The 24663-nt window shown below is 35.4% G+C and overlaps 1 protein-coding gene across 8 annotated transcripts in view; it reads left to right on the top strand.

Moving 5' to 3' along the window:
- Positions 1 to 24663, top strand: part of PHC3 (polyhomeotic homolog 3) — a 91959-nt gene that overhangs the window by 58737 nt on the left and 8559 nt on the right. For 3 of the 8 annotated variants that reach the window (XR_006965807.1, XR_006965805.1, XR_006965804.1), the window contains 4 exons: positions 6013 to 6127; positions 9945 to 10077; positions 10169 to 10400; positions 15644 to 15856. Coding sequence is in view for 4 of the 8 variants with exons in the window: in XM_047100364.1 (XP_046956320.1) it covers positions 6013 to 6127; positions 9945 to 10077; positions 10169 to 10400; positions 15644 to 15798 (635 nt within the window). In the remaining 4 variants the exon portion in view is untranslated. Of the gene's footprint in view, positions 1 to 6012; positions 6128 to 9944; positions 10078 to 10168; positions 10401 to 10576; positions 10705 to 15643; positions 19380 to 24663 lie in introns of those variants that run through there. The other 5 variants (XR_006965806.1, XM_047100364.1, XM_047100365.1 and 2 more) reach the window with 5 other exon arrangements.

Raw genomic sequence — 24663 nt, 5'->3', positions numbered from 1 at the left:
TTTGTTATGAATTTAATTTCACTTAATTCCTGAATACTTTAGTTATACATACTATTCTGAGAAAATGTTTCATTTGAGCTGAAGAATAGTAAAGATGAATGTACAGGGATTTTTCTTTTTTTTTTTTTGGCCTATAGCTACAATAAGTGTATATATGAACATTCTAAACTTAAAAGCACATATAATGTGCTGTCTTGTGTGTATACATTGGAGAAAAATGGAAAACTGTTTAGGAAGCTTCACAGCATATGCCATATATTCATGGCTTATAATATAATAGACATACAGCATATGTTAGACTGTGCTAGAACCTGAGAGGAGCTTTTGACCTAGTAGGAACTGATGAATGTAAGATAGCTAAGGAGTAACATATAGTAAGTTTTAAATGAAGTATATAGACAGTATGAACTTGGGACTTTAAAATAAGTTTTAAAACTAGTTGAGATAAACCACATTGTGCTTTTATAACCACAATGAGGTATCATCTCACACAAGTCAGAATGGCTAGTATCAAAAAGATAAGAAGTGTTGGTGAGGATGTAGAGAAAAGGGAACCCTCATGTATGGTTGGTGGGAATGTAAATTGATGCGATCACTATGGAGAATAGTATGATGGTTCCTCAGAAAACTAAAAAAAGACATAGCATATGATCTAGTAATTCCACTTTTGGGTATTTACCCAAAGAAAATGAAAACATTAATTTAAAAAGATATATGCACCCCTGTATTTACTGCATCATTATTTATAGTACCCAAGATGTGGAAGCAGCCCGTGTCCATCAATAGGTGAATGAATAAATATGTAGTATATATCACAATGGAATATTACTCAGCCATAAAAAAGAATGGAATTTTGCTATTTGTGACAACATGGATGGACCTATAGGGTGTTACGCTAAATGAAATAAACCAGACAATCTGATTTCACTTATATGTGAATTCTAAAAGATAAAACAAGCAGGGGAGCCTGTGTGGCTCAGTTGGTTGAGCGTCTGACTCTTGACCTCAGCTTAGGTCATGATCCCAGGGTTGTTGTGGGATCAGGCTCCACATCAGGCTCTGTGCTAAGCATGGAGCCTGCTTAAGATTCGCATGCTCGCTCACTCTGTCTCTCTCTCTCTCCCCTCCCTCCTCTCCCTGCTCTCTTTCTCTCTAAAAAAATAAAAATAAAAAAATAAAAAAACAAATAACAACCACAGAAAGAAATAGACTTATAAATATGGAGAACAAACTGGTGGTTGCCAAAGGAGAGAGGATGGGGGGATGGGTGAAATTAGTGCAAGAGATTAAAAGGTACAGACTTCCAGCCATAAAATAATTAAGTCACATGGCTGGAAAGTACAGTATAGGGAATATAGTAGTATTGTTACACATTTGTAGCAAGTATTTCATAATGCATATAATTGCTGAATGACTATCTTGTGTACCTGAAACTAATTTGTCAATTATACTTCAATTAAAAAAAAACCTGGTTGATGGAATGTTCTGAATATGTCTGTTAAATCCATCTGGTACAGTGTGTCATTCAAAGTCACTGTTTCCTTGTTGATTTTCTGTTTGGATGATCTGTTCATCCGTGTAAATGGGGTGTTAAAGTCTGCTACTATTATTACTGTCGATGATATCCTTTGTATTTGTTATTAACTCTTTTACGTATTTGGGTGCTTTGACATTGGGTGCATAAATATTTACAATTGTTATATCCTCTGTTATACCCTCTTGTTGGATTGTCCCCTTTATTATTATATAGTGTCCTTTGTCTCTTCTTACAGTCTTTGTTTTAAAGTCTATTTTGTCTGATGTAAGTATTGCTGTCCTAGATTTCCTTTGACATCCATTTGCATGATAAATGTTTCTCCATCCCCTCCTTTTCAATCTACAGTTGTCTTTTGGTCTGAAATGAGTCGCTTATAGGCAGCATATAGATGGGTCTTGCTTTTTTATCCACCCTGTCACCCTGTGTCTTTTGATTGGAGCATTTAGTCCATTTACATTCAAAGTAATTACTGATATGTGTTTATTGACACTTTGTTACTTGTTTTATGGTTGTTTCTATAGAACACTTGAAAAGAATGCAAACTGGTACAGCCACTGTGGAAAACACTATGGAGGTTCCTCAAAAAATTAAAAATAGAACTACTCTCCATTCCAATAATCGCAGTATTGGGTATTTCCCCCCAAAATACAAAAACGCTAATCCAAAGGGATACATGCACACCTATGTTTACTGCAGCATTATTTATAATAACCAGCACTGGAAGCAGCCCATGTGTCTAGTGATAGATGAATATATAAAGAAAATGTGATATTTACATACAATGGAATATTATCCAGCCATAAAAAAGAATGAAATTTTGCCATTTGCAACAACATGGATAGAGCTAGAGAGTATCACGCTAAGTGAAATAAACCAGTTAGACAAAGATAACATAAGATCTCACTTACATGTAGAATTTAAGAAACAAAACAAATGAGCAAAGGACAAAGGAGACAAACCAAGAAACAGAGTCTTAACTATCAAGAACAAACTGATGGTTACCAGAGGGGAAGTGGGGGAACTAGGTGATGGGATTAAAGATTATGCTGATGGAAAACAACAGCAACAACAAACCTGGTGGAGATTATTGCCAGTTTGGTAAGTTTTCTGTAAAGATGGGATTTGACCTGGGATGATAAAACACAGATTTAAGTTAATGAACAGGAAGAACCTTTTAAATTGGAACCATGAATAAATGTAGAAAGGATGTGCAGTAACTTCATAAGGGGGCAGCAAAAAGTAGACTGTTGGGTTAGAGAAGTAATGAGAAGTAAGACTGGCAGAATCAGATTGTAGAGCATCTTGGATATTTGACCAAGTAGTTAGGAGTTATCTTTTCAAGAGGATGGTTACTGAAGATTTTTAGGCAGGTAACATGAAAAGAGGGTTTTTGGAAACTGCTGGTCATCTGTAGGATGAATGTAGGTTTGGCATGTAATTGATACTTGTAGTTATGTTGAGAAGAGAAAGGAAAGGATTTATGGAGGATAAGGCAAAGGGTAGTTTAACAGGGTAAGTTACCAGAGTAAGGCAAAGAAAGATTTAAAGATGATTAATCTGAGCAAGGAGCAAGTAGTAAATAAACCATAGAGATCTAATGCATAATATAATTGCTTGGAGACTAAAACTGAAGTATTCCAACCACTAAACAGGGTGATGGAAGTGCTAAATATTGCTACAATAGCAATCATCATATATAAATGTAACACATTGTACATTTAAATTTGCACAGTGTTATAAGGTAAATGTAGTCCATGAAAAAGACGAATCTGTTTCACAGTAGAGATATTTACATAGAATATGCCAAATTTTTAAATATTTCATTTAATTTCCCAAGGTAATTTTATAAAGTGTTTCTATTACTGTGTACTTCACTGTTTATGGGAAGTACTATAGGGTGAAATGGTGAGGTCATTTATTTAGTGGCTTTTAGTAGTATATACAGTTTAATTCAGTAGAATAAAACTTAGTGTAAGGATTATTCTGGCATCTAAGCTGCCAGTGTGTTAGGGCTCTGTCATCCCTAGAATGTTGCTTTCATTTCTAAGATAGTTAATCTTCATTTTCACATTCTAAAGAGTGAGTTGGGGGAAAGGGCATCACACGTCATGAATGGCCACACCTTAGGCAGAAACTGTAGTTTTTGTTTTCAGAGACCCTATGTCTTGTTACAAATTAGGATTTGTTGCTGTAGGAGAAAAGTGAAGAATGGAAGGGGGAGAATTACCAGCTGTCTGTGCCATAGACTCCTATCTTTATTAGCTGAAGCAACAGTTTTTGAACTCTTTTGGCTCTGTAATTTTTTATTCACCAATGTAGAAAAGTAGACTTGTTAACATTACCAAATTTGTTAAAATTCTGACAAACATTGGAACAGATTTTTTTTTTAATTTTTTTTAAATGTTTTTATTGATTTTGAGACAGAGAGAGACAGAGCATGAGCAGGGGAGGAGCAGAGAGAGAGACCCAGAAACCGAAGCAGGCTCCAGGCTCTGAGCTGTCAGCACAGAGCCCGATGCGGGGCTTGAATTCACGGACTGTGAAATCATGACCTGAGCCGAAGTCGGACGCTCAACCGACTGAGCCACCCAGGTGCCCCGAGGAACAGATTTTTGAATCTGTTAATGTTCCTCTCTTCATTATGAGAAATAAAGCTGATGTTCATTTTTTGTTAGGTTGTTAGCCCTTAGACCATACCTGTTTGGACCCAAAACATTTCTTCTTCTTTATAAGGTATTCTAGCCTATTATCACATGTTGTATATTGCGACATTAATTAATAGAAACTTTTTAAACAAAGCTTTCAGTGTAGTCTGGAAGTGGAACAACTTGATGTCCAGACTCTTTAGGGCCAGATTGGTGTCAGTGGTAGGTGACTGAGAGGTTCTGTCTCCTGTATAGGCTTTTCAAAGTCAGTTCAGGTTTCAAGCATGACAAAGTGAAAACAATACTGGAAGTTGTGACATCAGGTCCCAGGAATGTGTTGTTGAGCCACAGTTGTGTAAAAGGCATTTCTAGGTCATTGGAAGGAGTAATTTTAGTTTTACTTCTTTTGAGACCATTTCTTCTTCATTGCTACTCAGCAGATGAGTTTTACTTATGAAGATAGTCCTGAAAAATTTTTTAAAATGACCTCTTGCTAGTTCATGATTTGATCAGTCATGATGATGTATTTGGATGTCCCCTGGAACTTCAGATATTTCAGAGTATGTTTTTAGTAGCTGTAGCTGTCTTATGTTGCTTTAGCACTTTGCCATTGCTTCTCCAATAACACTAGGATAGACTGCCTAAACTTCCTGAGAACATGTCATCCATGCCTACATTTCAGAGTCTCTTTATCTTAATAAGCCTTTGGTTAAATGAGTAACATAGAAAAGCACACATGGAACTCATAGCTAAAAGCTTTAATTAGTAAAGTGTGTTTCGTGTATTTTACATAACGCGGCCTAGGAATTATGGTGACGCAAGAACATGGTAGAATATGGTGGGTTTAAGAATGTTAACGGTTTTTAGTTCTTAAGTACTTATTACAGGTCTTGGTACTCTTAATTCTTATGTGGAAAATAGGAAATGGAACTGCCTCTTTTTTATGCCTACTGTCGTCATTGCAGTTCTTTGGGAAAGGTATTATAAACCCCATTTTACAGATGAGAAAGCTGTGGGCGATGAAAATTAAATTGCTTGCTGCTGAATACTGGAGGATTTAGGTAGGAGGTTTCCTTGGGTCTAGTGCTATGGCTTGAAGAAAACTATGGATATGGGGGGGGGGAAGGGAAGGATATTCTAACTTAATAGTGCTCTGACAAGAAGGAGCAGAGGTTAGAAATGACAAAATTATTTGTGATTTTTAAGATTAATATAAATTATTTTTATTTTTATTCGATACACATAAAAGGGACTATTTTATAATTAGGTATCTATATCTTTATATTTTCTGTTATATATTGCAGATCTTTGAAAAGGTTAATTATCTTATATGCTCCTCTGACATCAAGTATATTAAAATTTTAGCTCCTCTTTGAAGGCATCCTTGTCTCCAGTTACAATGAAGTGTTCTCTGCTATATATCTTCATAGCACAGGGAACCAAAATTCATAGCCTATACAGTGCTTTTTGAAAGTGTTCCTCCTGAAGGTTACTTACTCATCTTCACTTCTTGTAACACTGCTCAATAAAGTTATTTGCACATTTTAGGTATGTTGGATTCTTAGCAGAATGAACCTTTAAAAATGCATTGCTTACTTATATAGAGAAAGTTCCATAAAGTTTTTATAGAGGAGCAAGAGGGAATTGATGGATGCAGTTGCTTTTGTAGTATCTTCCTTGCCAAAGTGATTGTGGATTGAAAAGTTAAAAGACCATTCCTTTAAGTTTCCTGGAGGGACTGAACTAGCTGCATCCAACCAAAGTAGAGGCTTAAAATTTGCCACAATTAAATTTTTGGAAGTTTTTTTCCTTTGTTTCCTTCTTTTTTAGAGACATTAGAAGAAATGGACAGTGAGTTGCTCAAGTGTGAATTCTGTGGGAAGATGGGATATGCTAATGAATTTCTTCGGTCAAAACGATTCTGTACTATGTCCTGTGCCAAAAGGTATTTCTATTCTCTTGACTTTCCTAAAGCATAAACCAACAACTACTGTAACAAAACCAAAAAACTTGTAGAGTTTACCGGTGGCCAAAACTAGATATTGTAATATAGAGGAAGAATATCAAATAGGCATTATCTGGAGCTACTTTGATATTTAGTTATTAAATTTTGTTCTGTGAAAATTACATATTCATAACATTTACAGTGAGTTTTACAGCATATTCTGATACTGAAGTAGCAATCTCATGTTAAGAATATGCTTAGGAGAATCTCTCCTGTGAACAGACAGACTACTAATCCTTAAGGTATCAAAACAGTATTTCTTTTATCACCTGGTTGTTGGTCAGTATTAAAATACCAAGATTTACTTTGTTTTTTGTTTATTTTATTTTATTAATTGAATTTTAATTTTATTAGAGAGCCTGGGGAGGGGAGAGAGGCAGAGGGAGAGAGAGAATCTCAAGCAGGCTCCACTCTTAGTGCACAGCCCAATGTGGGGCTCAATCCCACGACCCTGGGATTGTGACTTGAGCCAAAATCAGGAGTCAGACACTCGACCCACTGAGCCACCCAGGCGCCTCAGGATTTACTTTTTTTTGTTTTAAAATGTTTTAATTTGTTTTAATTATATCCTATTTATTTTAGCTTTTTAAGTGGGACAGCTGTAGCACAATTTCTCCACATTGTTACATTATCAGAGAGCAAAATATGTCTTTTTTTTTTTTTTAATTTTTTTTTTTCAACGTTTATTTATTTTTGGGACAGAGAGAGACAGAGCATGAACGGGGGAGGGGCAGAGAGAGAGGGAGACACAGAATCGGAAACAGGCTCCAGGCTCCGAGCCATCAGCCCAGAGCCTGACGCGGGGCTCGAACTCACGGACCGCGAGATCGTGACCTGGCTGAAGTCGGACGCTTAACCGACTGCGCCACCCAGGCGCCCCAAAATATGTCTTTTCTAAATCTCTATTTTCAATAGTAATATTATAGGTAAACAGTACTAATAACAAAAGAAATGTTTAGGGTCTTCGTTACTCTTGTCACAGATTTAGTTTACATTAAAAAAAAAAAAAACCCGATGCTGATAATAAATCCTAATATAAGTATTCACCACTAGAGGTGAGGTGTATGTACAGATTATTTTGAAATTTGTTCTCTGTTCCAGGAAGTGGTGATTCTCTCAAAGAATATAAGATCTTAATTGTTTACATCTAGGGATTTTCTTGCTTGAACATACTATTTAGTATGGTGCCACTTAAATATACTTAGTAAAACTTAAGTAAGTAATAGAAGTATTTTCCACCAAAAATGGCTTCATTTGGTTTCTCATGTCAATTTTTTATTCACATATTATCTCACGTTATTGATAGCCCTAAGCAAGTTCTATAACTCCTGTTTAAACTTGGGAGTTTTCCATAAAAAGACTAGTGGCTCTCTGGTTCTAAGTGATTAACAACTCTGAGGAGAAAGGGCAGCCTTTCGTAATATTTTAAAGGTCTTGATTATTTAGAAGTTATTTCAGAACATTTAATGCTACCATCACTCCTCCCAGAGATGATTACTGAGTTGTCAAGTTATTCTACGTAGATGAATTTCTTTAGAAGGTTAGGGATCTTAACATAAGAGAAATGCAGACAGAGCAAAAAAGAGAGGATAAATTAGGTCAGGGAAGAAATGCTGCTATTTACATGTCTGCCTTAGAGATTTAAATATTTAGGGACTAAACAGCGAGTGTAAGGTTAGTCTCTCTTCTCTCTAGTCTTGGAGGAAGGAAGGTTTGTGAATGGAAATTGCTATGAGTGGAAATCAGAAACCTACAGCGCTGAGCCCACAGATCAGCATAATGAACACAGCTGAGCTTGTTGAATTGTTTTAGGGTAACATGAAGTGGCCATCAGGACACTTTTTGTTTTTTAAGTTTATTTAGGAGAGAGTGAATGTGTGAGTTGGGGAGGGTCAGAGAGAGAGAGGAAGAGAGAAAATCCCAAGCAGACTCTGCCCTGGGCTTGATCCCAGGGACCCTGAGATCATGACCTGAGCTGAAATCAAGAGTCAGACACTTAACCAAATGAGCCACCCAGGTGCCCTGTGAACACATTTTTAAATATATGTATATTTTTTTAGGGAAAAAATAGCTTATTCATTTTCATGGTACTCCTTCCACCTCCTGATATCTTCATAAAACATAGGTGAGGAAAATACACTTTGGTATCTGTATATTGGTCCTAGGATAGTTATCAATAGCAAAGTTAATTGGGACTTATTCTTGTCATTTTCCTGAGAAATCTTAGAGGAAGAGTCTTGACAATATGAAGTTACAGTGCAGTTTTTTTTTTAAATATTTTTAAGACCGTGAGGTGGCAGGGACAGAGGATCCGAGGCAGGCTCTGTGCAGACAGCAAAGAGCCCGATGTAGAGTATGAACTCATGAACTGTGAGATCATGACGTGGGCTGAAGTCAGATGCTTAACCAACTGAGCCACTCAGGTGCCCCTACAGTAGCAGTTTTGGATGTATAAAAAAAGAGGAACTGTATGTATTTTTCTTAGCCTTTCTTTAGCTTTTCAGAAATTTGTTTCTTAGATTATCTCTTCTGCTTTTTTTTTTTTTTAAGTTTATTTATTTTGAGAGAGTGAGAACGTGAGAGAGTGGAGGGGCAGAGAGAAGAGAGATAATCCCAAGCAGGCTCTTCACTGTCAGCACAGAGCCCAGTGTGGGGCTCCATCTCACAAACTGTGAGATCATGACCTGAGCCAATCTCAAGAGTTGGATGCTTAACTGACTGAGCCACCCCGGGCATCCCTTGCTCTTCTTTCTAGGGAAGGGGTTGGCAAACTGTACCCAGGCCAAGTCATCTGTGTATCCTGTTTTTGGATGGCCCCTGAGCTAAGGATTGTTTTTCAATTTTTAGGGGGTTGGAAAAAAGATAAAAATAATATTTCACGACACATGAAAACTATGTGAAACTCAAATTTTACTCTAAATAAAATCTTATTGGAACACAGCCATGCTCATTTATTGTTCATGGCTGATGGCTGCTTTCATGTTACAGTTACAGTGTTAAGTAGTTGTGACAGTCTTGTATTGTCTACAAAGCCAAAAATATTTACCGTCTGGTCCTTTGTAGAAAAAGTTTACCAGCCCTGTTCTAGGGCCTTGAAACCCAATAAACACGCACAGGACTTTTTTTAAACTGTCATCATGTCTTACATTAAAAAAACATTAGTCTATTTTGATAAAATGAAAATAATCTTCCAGCCAGTTTTAAAGAATTATGTGTATTTGAATTTCCTAAATAGAACTATGATGAATTTGTGCAACTTCAAAATCTCAACTTTACGTTTTCACTCTTTGATTTCAGTATTATTTGAAAAATCTTTTACTAGCCATTTGAGATTTCCCCCTCTCTACTATACTAACCTTTCTTACTATATTAATCTCTCTTCAGAAACGATTACTTAGGAAAATAGTTTGAACATCTACACAATTAATTCAAACTTCTTTTTTCCTGGAGCCTTGAATTATTTTGCAGTAAATTGGTTATCCTCTATATCATGCTGTTATTAGGAGAAAATATCAATACCTATTGGTATCCAATAATGTATTGAGAGCTATATTATGATATATACAGAGACCATTTTTTGACTGTCACCATAAGTAAATCCATTGAACACTACTATGGTTTACTTTCTGAGGTATCACAGTCTTTAGTGAAGTATCTGGCACTTACTGATTCACAAGTGCACTTTAAAGTCGTAATTAAATACTAAATGGAGTGTTCCATGTATCATTTAATATTTTTTCTTACTTGAATTTCTTAGGTACAATGTTAGCTGTTCTAAAAAATTTGCACTTAGTCGTTGGAATCGTAAGCCTGATAATCAGAGTCTTGGGCATCGTGGCCGTCGTCCAAGTGGCCCTGATGGGGCAGCAAGAGAACATATCCTTAGGCAGGTCTGTAGAAACCTTGCTTCAATGTACAATACCCTTTTCAGAAATGTAAGGAAAGTGCAATGCTGTATTTTACTTGTACTACATTTTCCAGCTTCCAATTACTTATCCATCTGCAGAAGAAGACTTGGCTTCTCATGAAGATTCTGTTCCATCTGCTATGACAACACGCCTGCGCAGGCAGAGTGAGCGGGAAAGAGAACGTGAGCTCCGGGATGTGAGAATTAGGAAAATGCCTGAGAACAGTGATTTGCTACCAGTTGCACAAACAGAGCCATCTATATGGACAGTTGATGATGTCTGGGCCTTCATCCATTCTTTGCCTGGTATGTAATTCACCACTTTGGCTTTAATATTTTTCTTGTGCATTCACACACAGGAATGATGTTAGATCCATCCACACCTATTGCACTAAAGGGCTAGAGAAGTACTATGTATATGTGTTAATTAAATGGCATTTGCTATTGAAATGTGATCTGTTTCCTCTTGCTTATTCCCTCAGCACAACTGGGTATTTTCTCATACCCCCCAAGTCGATAAAAACTGACTAGTCCTGCTTCTGCTGTGACACCTCAGCCGGTGAAGATATTAAAGGTGCTCTCTTCTCTTCAGTCTGATTTCTCTCGAGAGGTCAGTAGAGAGATTGAGTCAGACACTTCTTCCCTTCTGCTCTTCTATTTTTCTATTCCATTTCCTCTTTAGTTCCTAATTTAACCTTTTTTAAATAAAATAAGAGAGACTATATATATATTTTTTTCTTTTTGCATTTTTGAAAGCTAATCAAGACCTTTTAGAGTATGATAACATTTTGGTTTCTTTTTAACAAATCAAGATGGTTCTTTTAAAGGAAGCTGCATTCCTTGATTCTTTTCAATAAGTAGACATCAAGAACACTTCTGGAATTTGATTTTTTAAGTAGACAACTAAAATTCATTTATGATATTCCATTCCAATATTGAGGGTAACTTTCTTATTTATGTTTTTTCTGCTCTCTCATTTTGGTACTCTTTCCATCAGCTTAATTCTTTATGTTCTTTATCTTTTTTTAATGCAACAGTCTTTTATATCTACTTTCTCCAAGGGGCTGGTTACTAAAGATAATTGCAGCATTGCTCATGATGAGACCCACACTGATTATATATATTAAGAGTATATTTTTTTTAAATCAGCAAATCTTATTCATTCCATTATGAATATGGAAAACAAGGAGATTTTTTAAATGTTTGCTCCATTTTGATTTTATTGTGAATCATACTGTTTCTCTTGACACAAGCTTTCCAGAAAAGTATATTCCCTTTGAACTTGTCTACAGACTTAGTAAAATTAATCCAGCTACTTTTGCTGATTAATCTATGAAGGTAACCACTATCTCAGAAGCAAACCTACAGTTAATGTGCTGAGTGAAGAAAGTATATTCAGAACTAGTACTACTTTAAAAAAAACCTGTCATTTTACCTTATATACAGAATTCTATGACATTTTATTGTTTTTTCTTTAAGGTTTATGCATTTATTTTGGTGGAGAGAGAGTGGGGTGTGGGGCAGGGAGAGAGGGAAAGAGAATCCCAAGCAGGCTCTACACTGTCAGCACAGAGCCCAGTGTGGGGCTTGAACTCAAACCATGAGATCGTGACCTGAGCCGAAAGCAAGACCCGGTTGCTTAATTGACTTGAGCCATCCAGGCGCCCCATTTTATTATTTTTCAGTACCTTGTTTTAGAAATGCTAAATAAGTCTTTTTTTAATTAAACAAGTTATAGTCACTTTTAAAGAAAGATTGCAGTTGTTTTAAAGAGAGGATACGTTTTTCATAGAAGATTTTGAAGCACACACCTAAGAAAACTTAGGTGTGAGTTAAGCGCTGACCATAGAGGTTTTGAATCTGCTTTAAAACTGGTATGTTAGAGGATGGTGAGTCTTCACTGGTTGTGGTTTTAATATATGAGGACTGAAATAAATTTTAGTTTTTAGGCCAGTCTAGATATCATGAGAATTAACGCTGGAATCTTTACTGATCCCCTGCTTGACTTTGATTCTGTCCTCTTCAGAAGTAGTTTCCACCTGGGGCGTGTGAACTGTTAGCCTGATTTCTCATTTGGGGGAAACTATTTCCTTTGGGAAAGGAGGGTTTGTTCATAACCTGAGGAAAGTAGTTGGTCAAATAATGAACAATTAATAGACATCTGATTCTTCTAGCATTTCATATGCTTTTTTTTTTTTTTAGAACAAAGGCTAAATTCTTGTCTCATTCTTGCTTCTTCAGTTGAAAAAAAAATATTATTGCTTATAGCTTGAGATGCTTGTCTTACTGAGTTCATTGAGACACAATTTTGCCAGTTACTCAAAGAATATTACATATCATTAAAGGGAAACTGCTTTATAATTTAGAATTGCTTGGTACTGTGTAAGTCTGCTTAATGTAACTCTGCTTTCCTTTTACTGATTAAATGGGACTATTTCCAAACTGCTTTGACAGGCTAAATAACAAGATTATCTGTGTGATCAGTTCTATCTTCTTTCACAAAGTTTCTCTGAGTAATTAATGTCTGTGACTTAAAGAAAATCTTCTATCAGAAAATGCTTTTGTCTTCATTTCTGTGTACTCCTTTGGCCTTTGTAAACTTGTTTGAAGCCTCTTTCAAGCTCATTCAGGAATGTGTTCCACCCCCCACCAAGAAGTCTACTTTCAAACTTTTCTCATAGAAGGAACGAGCTTATAAATTTTGTAATCTCTTATATTTTCATTCTTTCCAGTTGAGATAGACTTCCCTCTTTATTCAGGGCACTTATATTTACTCCTAGAGTTTGCTCTTCTCTTCGTGTAATATCATCTTGTGAACCATCCTGGTGAGACCATGTTAGAGCTGGTATGCTTTATACCCAATCTCAGAGCTGTTACAACAGTGAAAAATTATTTTCTTCTCAAGTTTTGTGTATTCAGAAGTTCTCTAGAGGAACGATTCTTGTTTTCAACTAACTGCAGTTCTCTTAACTCTTGTTACAATGCAAACATCAGTTTATTTGGTATTTATCGATTTGTGAATTTGTAGTAGATTCACTTTTTCTGTAGGCATATAAAGTAGGAATTATCTAAAAATATATGATTATTGGTTTTCATAATACTAATATTGGGACTTGTTTACATTGTGGCAAGTGATCTATTTCACCAGCCTGAAATTTTGTGTAGAGTGCTTTCATTTTGGGTTTAGCTGAAAAAGTGACTGGACATTGCAAAGTATAGTTGTGACTCATGTCCGTTTGTAGAGGCCGATGCCCATCTTGATAGCTGCTTCTGGTGACATAAACCCAACAAGGTGACTGGTTGCTGCAGGTAGGATATGTTTGGTAGGAGTCCCTGGGGCACCAGCCATTTTATAGAAGTAGATTCTAGTGTCAGAAACTCAATACCTTGAGTGTCTAAAAATTTTTTGAAAATTCACTTTTCTTTAATGAGTTTCTGGAAGAGTATTTGCTTCTGCCTCCCCACTCCCACTTTTTCTTTTTAAAGTAATTTTATTTTTTCATTTCTATACTAATGTATAGTATAACGACCCTTAGTTGTGGTTGGCTTAAGAGAGTTATCGATCCAAAATTCTGAAGATAATGCATTCCTACTCAATCATGTGGTTTCCCAAAACATTTTTTGTTCTTTATTATTTTGCTAATACGTTTACTTAGTACCAGAAGACATTTGAAGAGGGATCTCACAATACAGAGGAACAAAAACATGCTATACATTTCCTCATGGAAAACTCCTTGTTTCTATTCCCAAACGTAGCTCTTACAGTCCTCATTACTTCTCATTGCTCCTGTTTTCTGACTCTAAGTAAGTCCTGCCCTATCTTTCTCTCTCTTTTCTTTTCCTGTGTTCTTGTAAGTAAGACTGAAGAGAGAAGAACATTAGTTCTTTCATAAAAAGAAGGATGAAGTCACAACTAGATGCAAGATTAGTCAGTTTTGTCTGCCCAGTTTTGAGAGCTACCTCTGGGAAAAGAAAGGGAGCTTTCTATGGTGAGTAATCCCATTTTAACTGTATAATTTCTTTTATATGGTAAATTGCAAAGCTGTAACAGTCTGCATAGGGTACTTTTGAAAGGTCAGTTTTTAAGTCTGAGAAATTAAAATAGAGAAGTTAAAAAAACTGGCTGCTATATATGAAACAGGAAAGAAACAACTAACAGAGAAGATGGGAAAAGAAATAACCAAGAGAAGGCCATACAGCTAAATACAGAAAGAAGTGCATTATTACTATTACAAATAGCTCCTCCGTGGCAGATTCTGTTTTTGTTCATTGTTTGTTTATTCACTCATCCAGTCCTTCACCTATACAAAAAAGTATGTATTTAGCCCCTAACAATGCTTTGAGCATGGTGCTGGGGTTTTAGGGATGACATCATTATCTTCTATAAACAAGAGGATGACACATTTGCAATAGAAAGGATAATCATTTCAGCAGAGTTGTGCTATCCAGGGGTGTAATATAACCATTTCTAGTTTTCATTATCTTTGTGTTTTCTCTTAGAATGTTGATTTGAATAAAACCGATTTTAAGCTGTTAGTTTTTATTCTTAAATTCATTTTTTATAATTTCACTCTTATAAGGAAGCTTCCACATTACTGCATTCTCTCCTTTCTTGGTTCCTTAACTCATTACCTTCCCTGGTTGTTTCCTTACCCTTCGTGGGGAAGTTTATTGAGTAACCTGGCTGTGCAGACTTTGGTAGATAATAAAAACGTTTGAGGTTCAAGTAGATGTTAGCATTGTTACCTGCTGAAGCACCTGGTTTACATTGAGAGATAAAATATTGTTTGGTAAGAGATTAGGCGGGCAAGCTCATGATTTCAAGGGGATTTATGTTTTCCTACCAAAAATGGAGATGAGTCCAGTGATGCTAAGATATGAAGTTGGAATACAAGTCAAGCAGTGTAATATATTTGAGCAGCATTACAGTAGATTGATACTACAATCTTGATGGTTTGGTTCTTTCCTGAGTGAAAAATAAAAATGTTCTAAATGTGCTTGGCAATTGAAGGTTGTAAATTCGAATAAGGTACAAATGATGCCGAAAAGGGTACTCTGGTATTTGAGAAAACATTTCTAAATTGTTATTCACATGGCAGAACATTACATTTTATTCCTTCATACATATATGTGAAGGTTTCTTATACAAAGATAAGTTCATGACGTGTAGTAACTAGTTAATCCAATCTTGTTATATGTGTGGCATGCTTTGAGGTAATACATTATCCTTTTTGTCAAGGTAGGTTGTATCTGGACCAATGAATCTACATTTTTCCTGACTTTTACTAATTATTTCTATATTATTATTTTTAGAACAAGAATTCCAAGTAAATTGCTTTACCTGGATATCAAATTAATTCTTACTTTCAGAATGCCAAGAAATACTCTCTTCTTCAGGAGTGAACCCAAGACTACCCTAAATAAATTTCATTTGTTTCCCAGCCTGTATTTCAGATACTCAAACCCACTGAGAGAATAACTGTCACTGTTAAAGTAACACCTGGTTGTTACATAATAATGCTAACTTCCGTCCTCTGATCAAATTCCAGGCTGCCAAGATATCGCAGATGAATTCAGAGCACAGGAGATTGATGGACAGGCCCTTCTTTTGCTAAAAGAAGACCATCTTATGAGTGCAATGAATATCAAACTAGGCCCGGCCCTAAAGATCTGTGCACGCATCAACTCTCTGAAGGAATCTTAACAGGATCATGAAGCTGTGAGAAAACAGCAGTTTTACTCTTCTTAAACAAACTTGTAAGGTAAAGGCTCAAGCTGGCCTAGAATGTTATCATATATTGTGGTGGATAACCAAGCGCATTGGGATCTCCACATCAAAAGCTGATATTTCTTCTACAGATACAGTAATTCATCATACATTTTCTTAATTAGCCAACATTGGTAAAGTTAATTTTACAGGTTACATGCAACATTGAAAGACTTGATATAGAGGGCCATGATATTTTTCAAAGAAACGTGTTATACTAGATAATTTTTTAAAGGTGATGTTTATCGTTAATATAAAGAATCCTTTTAAAAGTAATTTAATGATTTACATTTTTCCTCTTTTGATTCGGTTTTCTTACACATTTTTCTACCCTGTAAGTTTTCTATAGGTTGTCATGAGAGATATAATTTAGGAGTAATTTAGGAATAGTTTAGTAGGAGTCCAGTGACTGGAATTGTATGCAACGAGATATCAGTTGTACATTTTAAGAAACATGTCTGTCAGACAATTGCTTTGTCTATAAAAAGGATTGCATTCTAGCATGAATAATACTAATCTGGAAGTCAGAAGAGTTGGTTTCTATTCCAGACTTGCCCAAGAATTTGATGTGGCTGAGAAAGTTAGTTTTCTTCTTAGTTTTTGTACATTTAGAGCAGTGGTTCTCAACAGAGGTCAGTTTTGCTCCCCAGGGGATATTTGACAATGCCTAGGGACATTTTGGTTGTCATAGCTTGGAGGGGTTGGGGAGGGTTGTTATTGGCATCTGGGTCATGGAGGACAGGGATGTTGCTAAATATCCCACAGTGCACAAGACAGTCCTCCAAAACAAAGATTCATCAAGTCCAAAATGTCAAGTAGTGTCAGGGTTCAGAAACCCTGATGTAGGAGTGATAAATGTTGCTCTTTTTTACCCAGAGGGTTAGTTTGAAAAGATGAAACATAATAAGGAATACATTATACAATGGAAGTATTTCAGACAGCATTAATGTTCTGCAGAAGTATTTTTGCCAGTTTTATGCATACTAGAAAAAGGGAAAATCCACTAAATTGACCTATAAAACTAAAATCCACTAAATTGACCTGTAAAGTAAGGACTAGCATACAAATAATTTGAGTCTCAGAAAGTACGAATTCATATTCTCTTTCATAGAGCGGCAGAGAGCTGCTCCTCTGCACTGATGAAGGCATAATATCATTATACCTTATGAACCAGTGCATAGCCTTTGCTGGCAAGACAGTAGTTTGTAGTGGATATGTGTTTGGTCTTTGGATTTTTTCTAATGTTGAACATGCTGGGTCTAGCTAGAATGCACATTCCTTTTTCCTTGACTAAACCTTTGCATGCTTCCTACAAAGCTCCCACCAACTAGTATCTCTTGGATTATCACATATAATTTTGTATGTACATGTTTTACAGAAAAAACATTTTAAAACAAAATTTTTCACTGAACAGTTAGTGTTCTATCAGAATTATGACATTAAAACAAAATTGTTGTGGGAGCCCTGAGAGCCTTATTGTCGGGAAATAAAAAATTTGTTTTAATCCTTTTTATCTTTACCATACGATGGAAATGTTTTAAAATAGAAGGAACATACACAGATATTTGGCAGACGTTCAGTAAGTGGGGAAGAGTCCATGGGTTTCAGTCATTGTCACTGCTCTTTTCAAAAAGATTGTGTTGAGCTAGTAGAAGACTAAAGATGTCATCAAGGACATCACAGATATTTATCTTTTGGCTTTGTGTACATTAGAGAATGTTGATTATTTTTATACAAAAATACAGCGGGTAATTTTTTTAATCTTTAGATGCCTCTTGTTTGAATGTATGCTTTGTGGGATTCTTTTGTGTAGTAATGTTTAAAAAAAAAAAAGATGTTTACTGATAGTTATGTGTAGGATTAGAATGTGTAATATAGTGTAAGGCTCAAGTTCCAGACCTACAATAGCTTGTAGTCTATGTTACATATTTCTTTATATCACATTGTTAATTATTGGATTAAAGTTTCAAGGAAAGGTAGGAACTCTATAGTCAGTTTTCATTTATTAGCAGTTAATCATTATGACAGTTGTCATATCCTTGGCTTTTCCCCCTCATCTTGCCGTTTCGGAACACAGGAATAGGCTAAGCATTAATAGGATGCTCCACTGTGTGCGGGGCGGGTGAAGAGCACACAGGGAAGTCTCCCGTGGAATTAAAACTTTATCATAGATAATCCACAAGCAACTGATTTTGGGGTAGACTCCCTTAGCAATAATGGGTACCTCCCATAACTAAATTATCTGTATAGCCTTTAAGGTATTAGAACTATGTTACAGGTTCTCCTTTTCTTTACTGTCTCTTTTAATATCAGTCATTATATACTGATTGAAAGCCCTCGTGCCTAGCACCATGTTAATATCCAAGAAAGCTTACCAGAAGGGGGATTTCCATTGAGAGCACCTTATAATCTTAAATCTTGTAGTAATCTTAAGAGTAGTCCAGATCTCTTGACCTCACTCAAAACATACCCAGAAAATATACTTGCTTCTTTCAGCTGAGCTATTTTGTTTAGAAATGGCCTATTTGCTTTCAACTGGTAGTTTTCCCTATTGATGAAACTGTTTTTTTATTTTTCTAGAGGATTTAATCTTAAAAATCAAAGCTTCAGTTAAATATGAATATAGATGATAACACTGGATGTCCATTTCTCTTCTAAGTTCTAAGCACAGTTCTGGTATGATACAGGTGGGGAGAGTATTATTTTGTTTCCATCATGCTACTAAATTGTTTTAGGATTTTCATTGATGAGAAGGAATGAGAGAGAACATGGGAAGTTCTTCCTGTTTTTGCTAAGTGTACATTTTCTGACTTTAAACTGATGCACTCTTTTCCCTTTGAGGGAAGTAAAAAAAACCTACAAGTTTCAAATTTTATTTACTTTAAGCCATGTGTTCCTAAGAAAATAAAGTGAGAGAGTTGGTTTGTAGATGTTTTTGCATGACATGGATTCTCATCAAGCCTAGTGTAGTAGGCATGTGTCTGACAGGCTCTGCACCTTTGATGTAATCATTGTCATATAAGGCAGAGTACTGTCCCAAAACCTGTCACTTTTTGAGTGGCATATAACTTTCCAGGATGGTACTTTTGATTTGCTGTGGCATCGCTAAACAGACATTTTCCTTAGTCTCAGCTTAAGGGCTGTCATGTAGGAGTAGAGAAGGTAGAATGAGGGGAAGACATGTTAGTGAAGAGGCGTGAGAATGGGAAAGAGGCAGACAAGAGACCTGCCACTTTGCTTGTCCCACTTCAACACTGAACAAATTTCTGCACTTTTGACGTTAATATTCATGATTTACCTTAAGTAGAAATGATTTTTTTTAGATAGCCCATTGTTTGTTTTTGTTTCCTAGTGTGTTGAAACACTTCCTTAGAACTGTCTGAAGTATTGCTGTGCCCATACCTTTGAATAATTTTTGTGTGAAATTATAGACATTTATTCAAATACCGGTCCTAGGCTGAAATCTGTCACAGCATCCCCTATCACTGACTTGTTCAATTAAATGTTATAAAGTCCCATTTGAATTTGCAGGGTTCTGGTACTGTCATGGCACAAGTATGGTGGGAAGGCAATATATAGATTGTATAGTCTTCGGTTGTGTTTATATGGGTGTAAACAGTTTGAGAAAGAATAAACTATTGTAGACGTACATGAATGATGCTGCCCTCACAGCCACATTGAGTAGATGAAATCCCTGGCTGGACACACTGTTAAAATGTTTTAAAGACATTTTCAGCTAGAACAGACTGATTATATTTTGTGGCTTGAAGATCCTCACCCTTAATGAATGGCAGGAGCACATGCTGCCTTGTGTGCAGCTGACACTGGGCATTGCCTGATAGCATGAAAGGGCCTCGCTTCCTGCTTTCCTCTCCTAAAGCCTATTCCAGCCCTAAGGGAACTGCGTGAAAACTTGACACTTTTGCCTGAAAATCCTTAGAGAGGATTTTGTAGTGGCGTTAATTTTAGGAAGGTAATTGGGGCAGGACTTTCTAACACCTGACAGTCATGTGTCAGTGAAACCTTTGGGCAGTGGACACTGGCCCAACTATGCAGTGTTTGTTCACTCTGTTTCCTGTGCACCATATATGTAGCTGGGCCTTAAGGAAGGTTTTCCAGGGTGAAGGATAGGGAAATGGAGGAAGTGACAAATAGGAGGAAAACATTCTAGACCCAAGAGGGTAATAATACAGTTAATGGAGTGAGGTTGTGTAATATAGATAGGACCTTCAATAGTTCAAAATAATACATTGTAATGGTTTGATCCCAGTTATAGCAATAAAATTCACCTGTAACCATACTCATTCTTTCACTCTCTGTCAAGTGATTCTGCCCCTAGGAGCATATCAGTAGTTCCAATGATACAGAAGCTAGTGTTTTTGACTTCAAAAAAAAGGTGACAACTATTGTACTTGGAGAATATTTGTCAAAAACTCAAAGGTTAATTATTTATAATTGAGTTATTGGACCTATAGAAGGGAGTATCCACTTTCAGATACCACAGTTGAATCACCCTTGTAGATTGTTATAAAGGCATTTTAAGATAGTATTTTGTTAGATTGTATCTAAGAATTGGATGACTAAAGAGCTATCTTTCTCTTTATCAGTGTGGATTTCAGCGGAAGCCTACCTCTATTTCTTTGATGCACAGTAGTGTGGATCATAAAATGAACTGTTTAATTCACATTCATTAACATTGGTATTTTATGAGTCTCTTTAAAAGCATTTGATTTCATCTTAAAGATTGTAATTTAATTTAGATAAGCACAAATACAGTATTAGGAAAAATAAATATGCAATCTTACTGAAATTTAATTTCAATCTATTATAAGCTGTACATCTTTAAAAAAAAAAACTCTTTGGAAAGATATTCCTCTTTTGTTAGTCCATAATATGTACACTATATAGTTTCCTTCATAGCAACAATACAAGCCATTTCTTCAATAAAGAAAAAAAAATGTTGAAAATTATATTATCTTCTTTGGAAAAAGTTTCCTAAATTTTTAAGAATTTAAAGTTTTACATGTTATTTTTTAGAGCTTATTTAATCTATTTTAAAATAATACTATGAGAAGGCTTTTTTTTTTTTTTTTTTTTTTGAAAGTTATAAAGCACTAATACAAATCAGCATCATTTTCCAGAGCACAGTGTTTGGCTGTTTTTGAACTTATTTCACAGACATTAAAAGGGAGTGGCCTCCCTACTTCTCAGATCTGAGGCCTGGCTTCTCTAATGAAAATCCCCTGTTCTACTTGAACCCATGAACACACACCTCTTAAGTGCCATGTTTATGGGACCTTTTGGGAAGTGTTTTCCAAGAATGTTTTTTTCTTTTTTTTTATAGCTTGTGAACATTTAATTTTATTTAAAGATGATGATTTTAAAACTCTGAGATATTGGAGAAGAGGGTACATTAGAGAAGTATTTTTTTCCCTGCTTTTGAATAGTATAATTGCTTTTAGTGATATTGATGGCGTCAGTATGAGTCCATAGAAAGAAAACCTGTACAAAGGTTTTAAAATGTATTGTTGAAAAGAAGTGATGAATTTTAATTTGGAAAAAACTGAATATAAAATATTGCTAACATGGCATAGTTTTAAATATAACAGTAATTTAGTAAGTCCTTTTAGACCACCTATTTAAATTGACTCCAGTAATCTTCTTAAGGATTGATCGTAGCCATCATTTATTGGCTTAAAAGTTAAACTTCAAGGAATATATATTATCAGTGTTAAATCCATGTTGTGTGGAGCTTTAATTAATGGAGGTGAAGAAGTTGGTGTTCATAAGATACTGGTGGGGCTGGTAGTGAAATAAACATCGATCTATTTTAGAAAGAAGGAATTTTTAGTTTTGCCTCAAGCAAACCAGAAGTGTCCACTGCTTAAAATCTGTTTAGAGTGCTGTATGTTAAAGTCTTCTTTTTGCTTTAGGTAGTACCAAATAATCTACTTCAATAATAAATAATAGATGAATATGATGAATGAAGATAAAGGCTGGCTGGGGGGCTGGGAATTCTACTTCCAGTTGGGGAATTAGCTGGTGTGTGACACCTCAGGCAATTACTTAGCTTTTAATCCGTTTCCTCTTCTGAATATACAGTATGGAGCCTATACTACTCAAAATGCTGATTTGTGTCTAAGTCATCTTTAAGGTACCTCCCAGATCTAGAACTATGATTCTACGTATTTTTAAATACTTCTACTTAAATGCTTTTAAATGCTTCTACTTAATTCTCTTTCCCTTTTTAATGGTCCGTTTCATACTTAAGAGCTTTTGCTAAAAGAGAATTGTTAAGCATCCATTTCCTGGTTCACCTATATATACAGTCTTTGTTCTCTTAAGGATTTATGTAGAGAAGAAAAATTACACAGACAAGCAAATGAGGACATTTTTCTAAATGCTTCTTGCTAGTTAACCACTGAACCTGTGAACACATAGGAACATTGTCATTCATGCATTTTTCCATTCGTTTAAAATGCAAGCCATTTGAACACTTATGTGAAATGTGTGGTATATATGACAGGAACTAGTAATAAGTGAACAAAATCTTCCAAAACAAAATTCTAATTGTGACTTAAAACAAACATGGACATTATTTACTTACTGTATTGAACTGAGAGGGAAACTTTTATGCACTGGGTGAACTATTTAGCTAGATGACATCGGGGCGGTGGGGGTAGGGGGTGGTCTGAGTGAATCACAGCACAATTCCTAAAACACATTTCACATACAAATCAGCCAATAATAAACCTGATTAGGTTATAAAATCAAGGGCACCTAATAAGGATCTACATTCTGAGACTTTTGTGACAGCCCATATTTCTCAGAATTATTTTGACACTTTGAATCTATTCCAGAAGTGTTGCTATACAGGGTGTGTGACAGAACAATACAAAGAATACAAAGATAGAAGCCGAGGCTGACTTACTATACATTTTTAACTACAAAAGCTTTACACCCACTATTGACAGTGAAGTAACTTTCTACAACTGAAAAGATCGCTGAACAGGTTTTTTATTCTCTTTTGCTTTTAAAGCAAGAAATTACACAAAATAAATTTTATTATTATTACAAATACTTACTTTTTAGAGAGCACACATGTATTACATAGGAAAAGGGTTTCCTTTAACTGGTAAACATAAAACCCTTCCATGCTTGAATTGACAACTATTTGGAGAGTAAACGTTGAATGGCATTGATTAATTGGGTGAAGTTTCCTTACCACTTGGGGATCCTGTGAAATTAAGTTGTCATTCCTGTTGGCCCAGCGAAACAGATTAACATCACTTGATGCTACCATTCTCCATAAAGATACAAAATGAAAATACCTAATATTTAAAAACATCTTTTATTCATCATAGTCACAGCTTTTTAAAGCAGGAAAATGTCCAGATACGTGATAGATTAGAATCTAAAACTGATTGAAAATAGAACACAGACATCCAAGTAACCAGATAGTCTGGGTTTAAAAAAATTTGCCATGGTATTGGTTAAAGTGTACTTTTAAAATATTTTAATTTACCTAATTTTTCAAATATTTTATGCTATTAAAATATCTACTGCATACTTTTTGTATATGTATTTTTAAATTTTAAAAAATGAACGGGCTGGGCAAAGATGATGTAATTTTAGATGTTTCATTTCGAAGACATTTAACTAGATTCCCAATCACTTCATTCAAAAGCTTGGTCTTGTTTTTTTCCATAGGAAAAAGTCAAAGTGAGTTCTAAAAACGGTCCTCAGAGTCAGGAGTGAGCTGCGGTGCAGACTGGACTTGTAGACAGTGTGCAGGAGGGGCACTGACAGAGGAGAGGCAGGCATGCCAAACCTCTGTTAACTGTTTTTGTCTTGCTTGTTAAAAAAAACGGTCTTTTGATTTCACAAAGGCAAATTGTTGTGATTTTTTTTGATGCTTCAAGCACATGTTAACTGATTTTTAATTCCTTTTGGTTCCTCCCATTATCCTAACATAGGACTTTCATATTAACCTCAAAAGCTGATCCACCCAGGTTGAGCAGAGCGTCACCAAGGGGAAAGGAAACCTTTTTTACTTTTACAGAAACAAATGTTAAGATTATATATACATGTATTCTTTACATTGGATATTGTATTACAGTCCTCCTTACAGGAAATGAAATAGTTTAGCACTCTTAGCATTAGCATTCCTAGATTGGTGTCTATAGCTACCGTTTTAAAATGTATAACCTGAAAATGAAGTTAATTTTGCATTAATAAGAGCACACCATGATCTATGTAAAAAGACTGTCCATTTGGTGTATTTTTTTAAAAGAGAAAGCACTTTCATATTAACAAGTAGCATGTGTATGAATTTTAGATTTTCATATTTGTTGTGTCTGTATTCAGTGAAGTAAAATTGAACATTCAAATGTTTGTTGATGGCAACATTAACTGTTAAATTAAAGCACCTTATACTCTGCTGCTTAAACTTGCTTGTAATTGCACCTTTGTTACCTGCACATTTTCACATAGAATATTGTTGTTAACATTGCCTCATGTGGGTCTGGATGGAAGGTTAGTGGGCCTACAGGATCATTTATTTATATTGTTTATATTACAATAATATATTGTAGACCAGTTGTAAGTTCATTTCTTTACAAATAAAAGCCTCTTCCATTTGGCTGGTCTATTGAATAATTTCTTTTTTTAAGTTTATGAGGGCTTTGAAATAGTTACAAATTTGCCTATTTGAAATCTGCAGAGTGTAAATCTTTACTAATGAAGTACAGTATATTTTAAAGTATCTCAGTCCTGGGGCGCTCCTGGGTGGCTCAGTCGGTT

This window comes from Lynx rufus, unplaced genomic scaffold (genome assembly GCF_022079265.1).
Source record: "Lynx rufus isolate CCGP_SWC_20201006 ecotype Redwood Valley unplaced genomic scaffold, mLynRuf1.p SCAF_5, whole genome shotgun sequence".
Lineage (NCBI taxonomy): Eukaryota > Metazoa > Chordata > Mammalia > Carnivora > Felidae > Lynx > Lynx rufus.
Note: the sequence above shows the minus strand (reverse complement) of the source record. Positions and strands in the feature narration are given on the sequence as shown.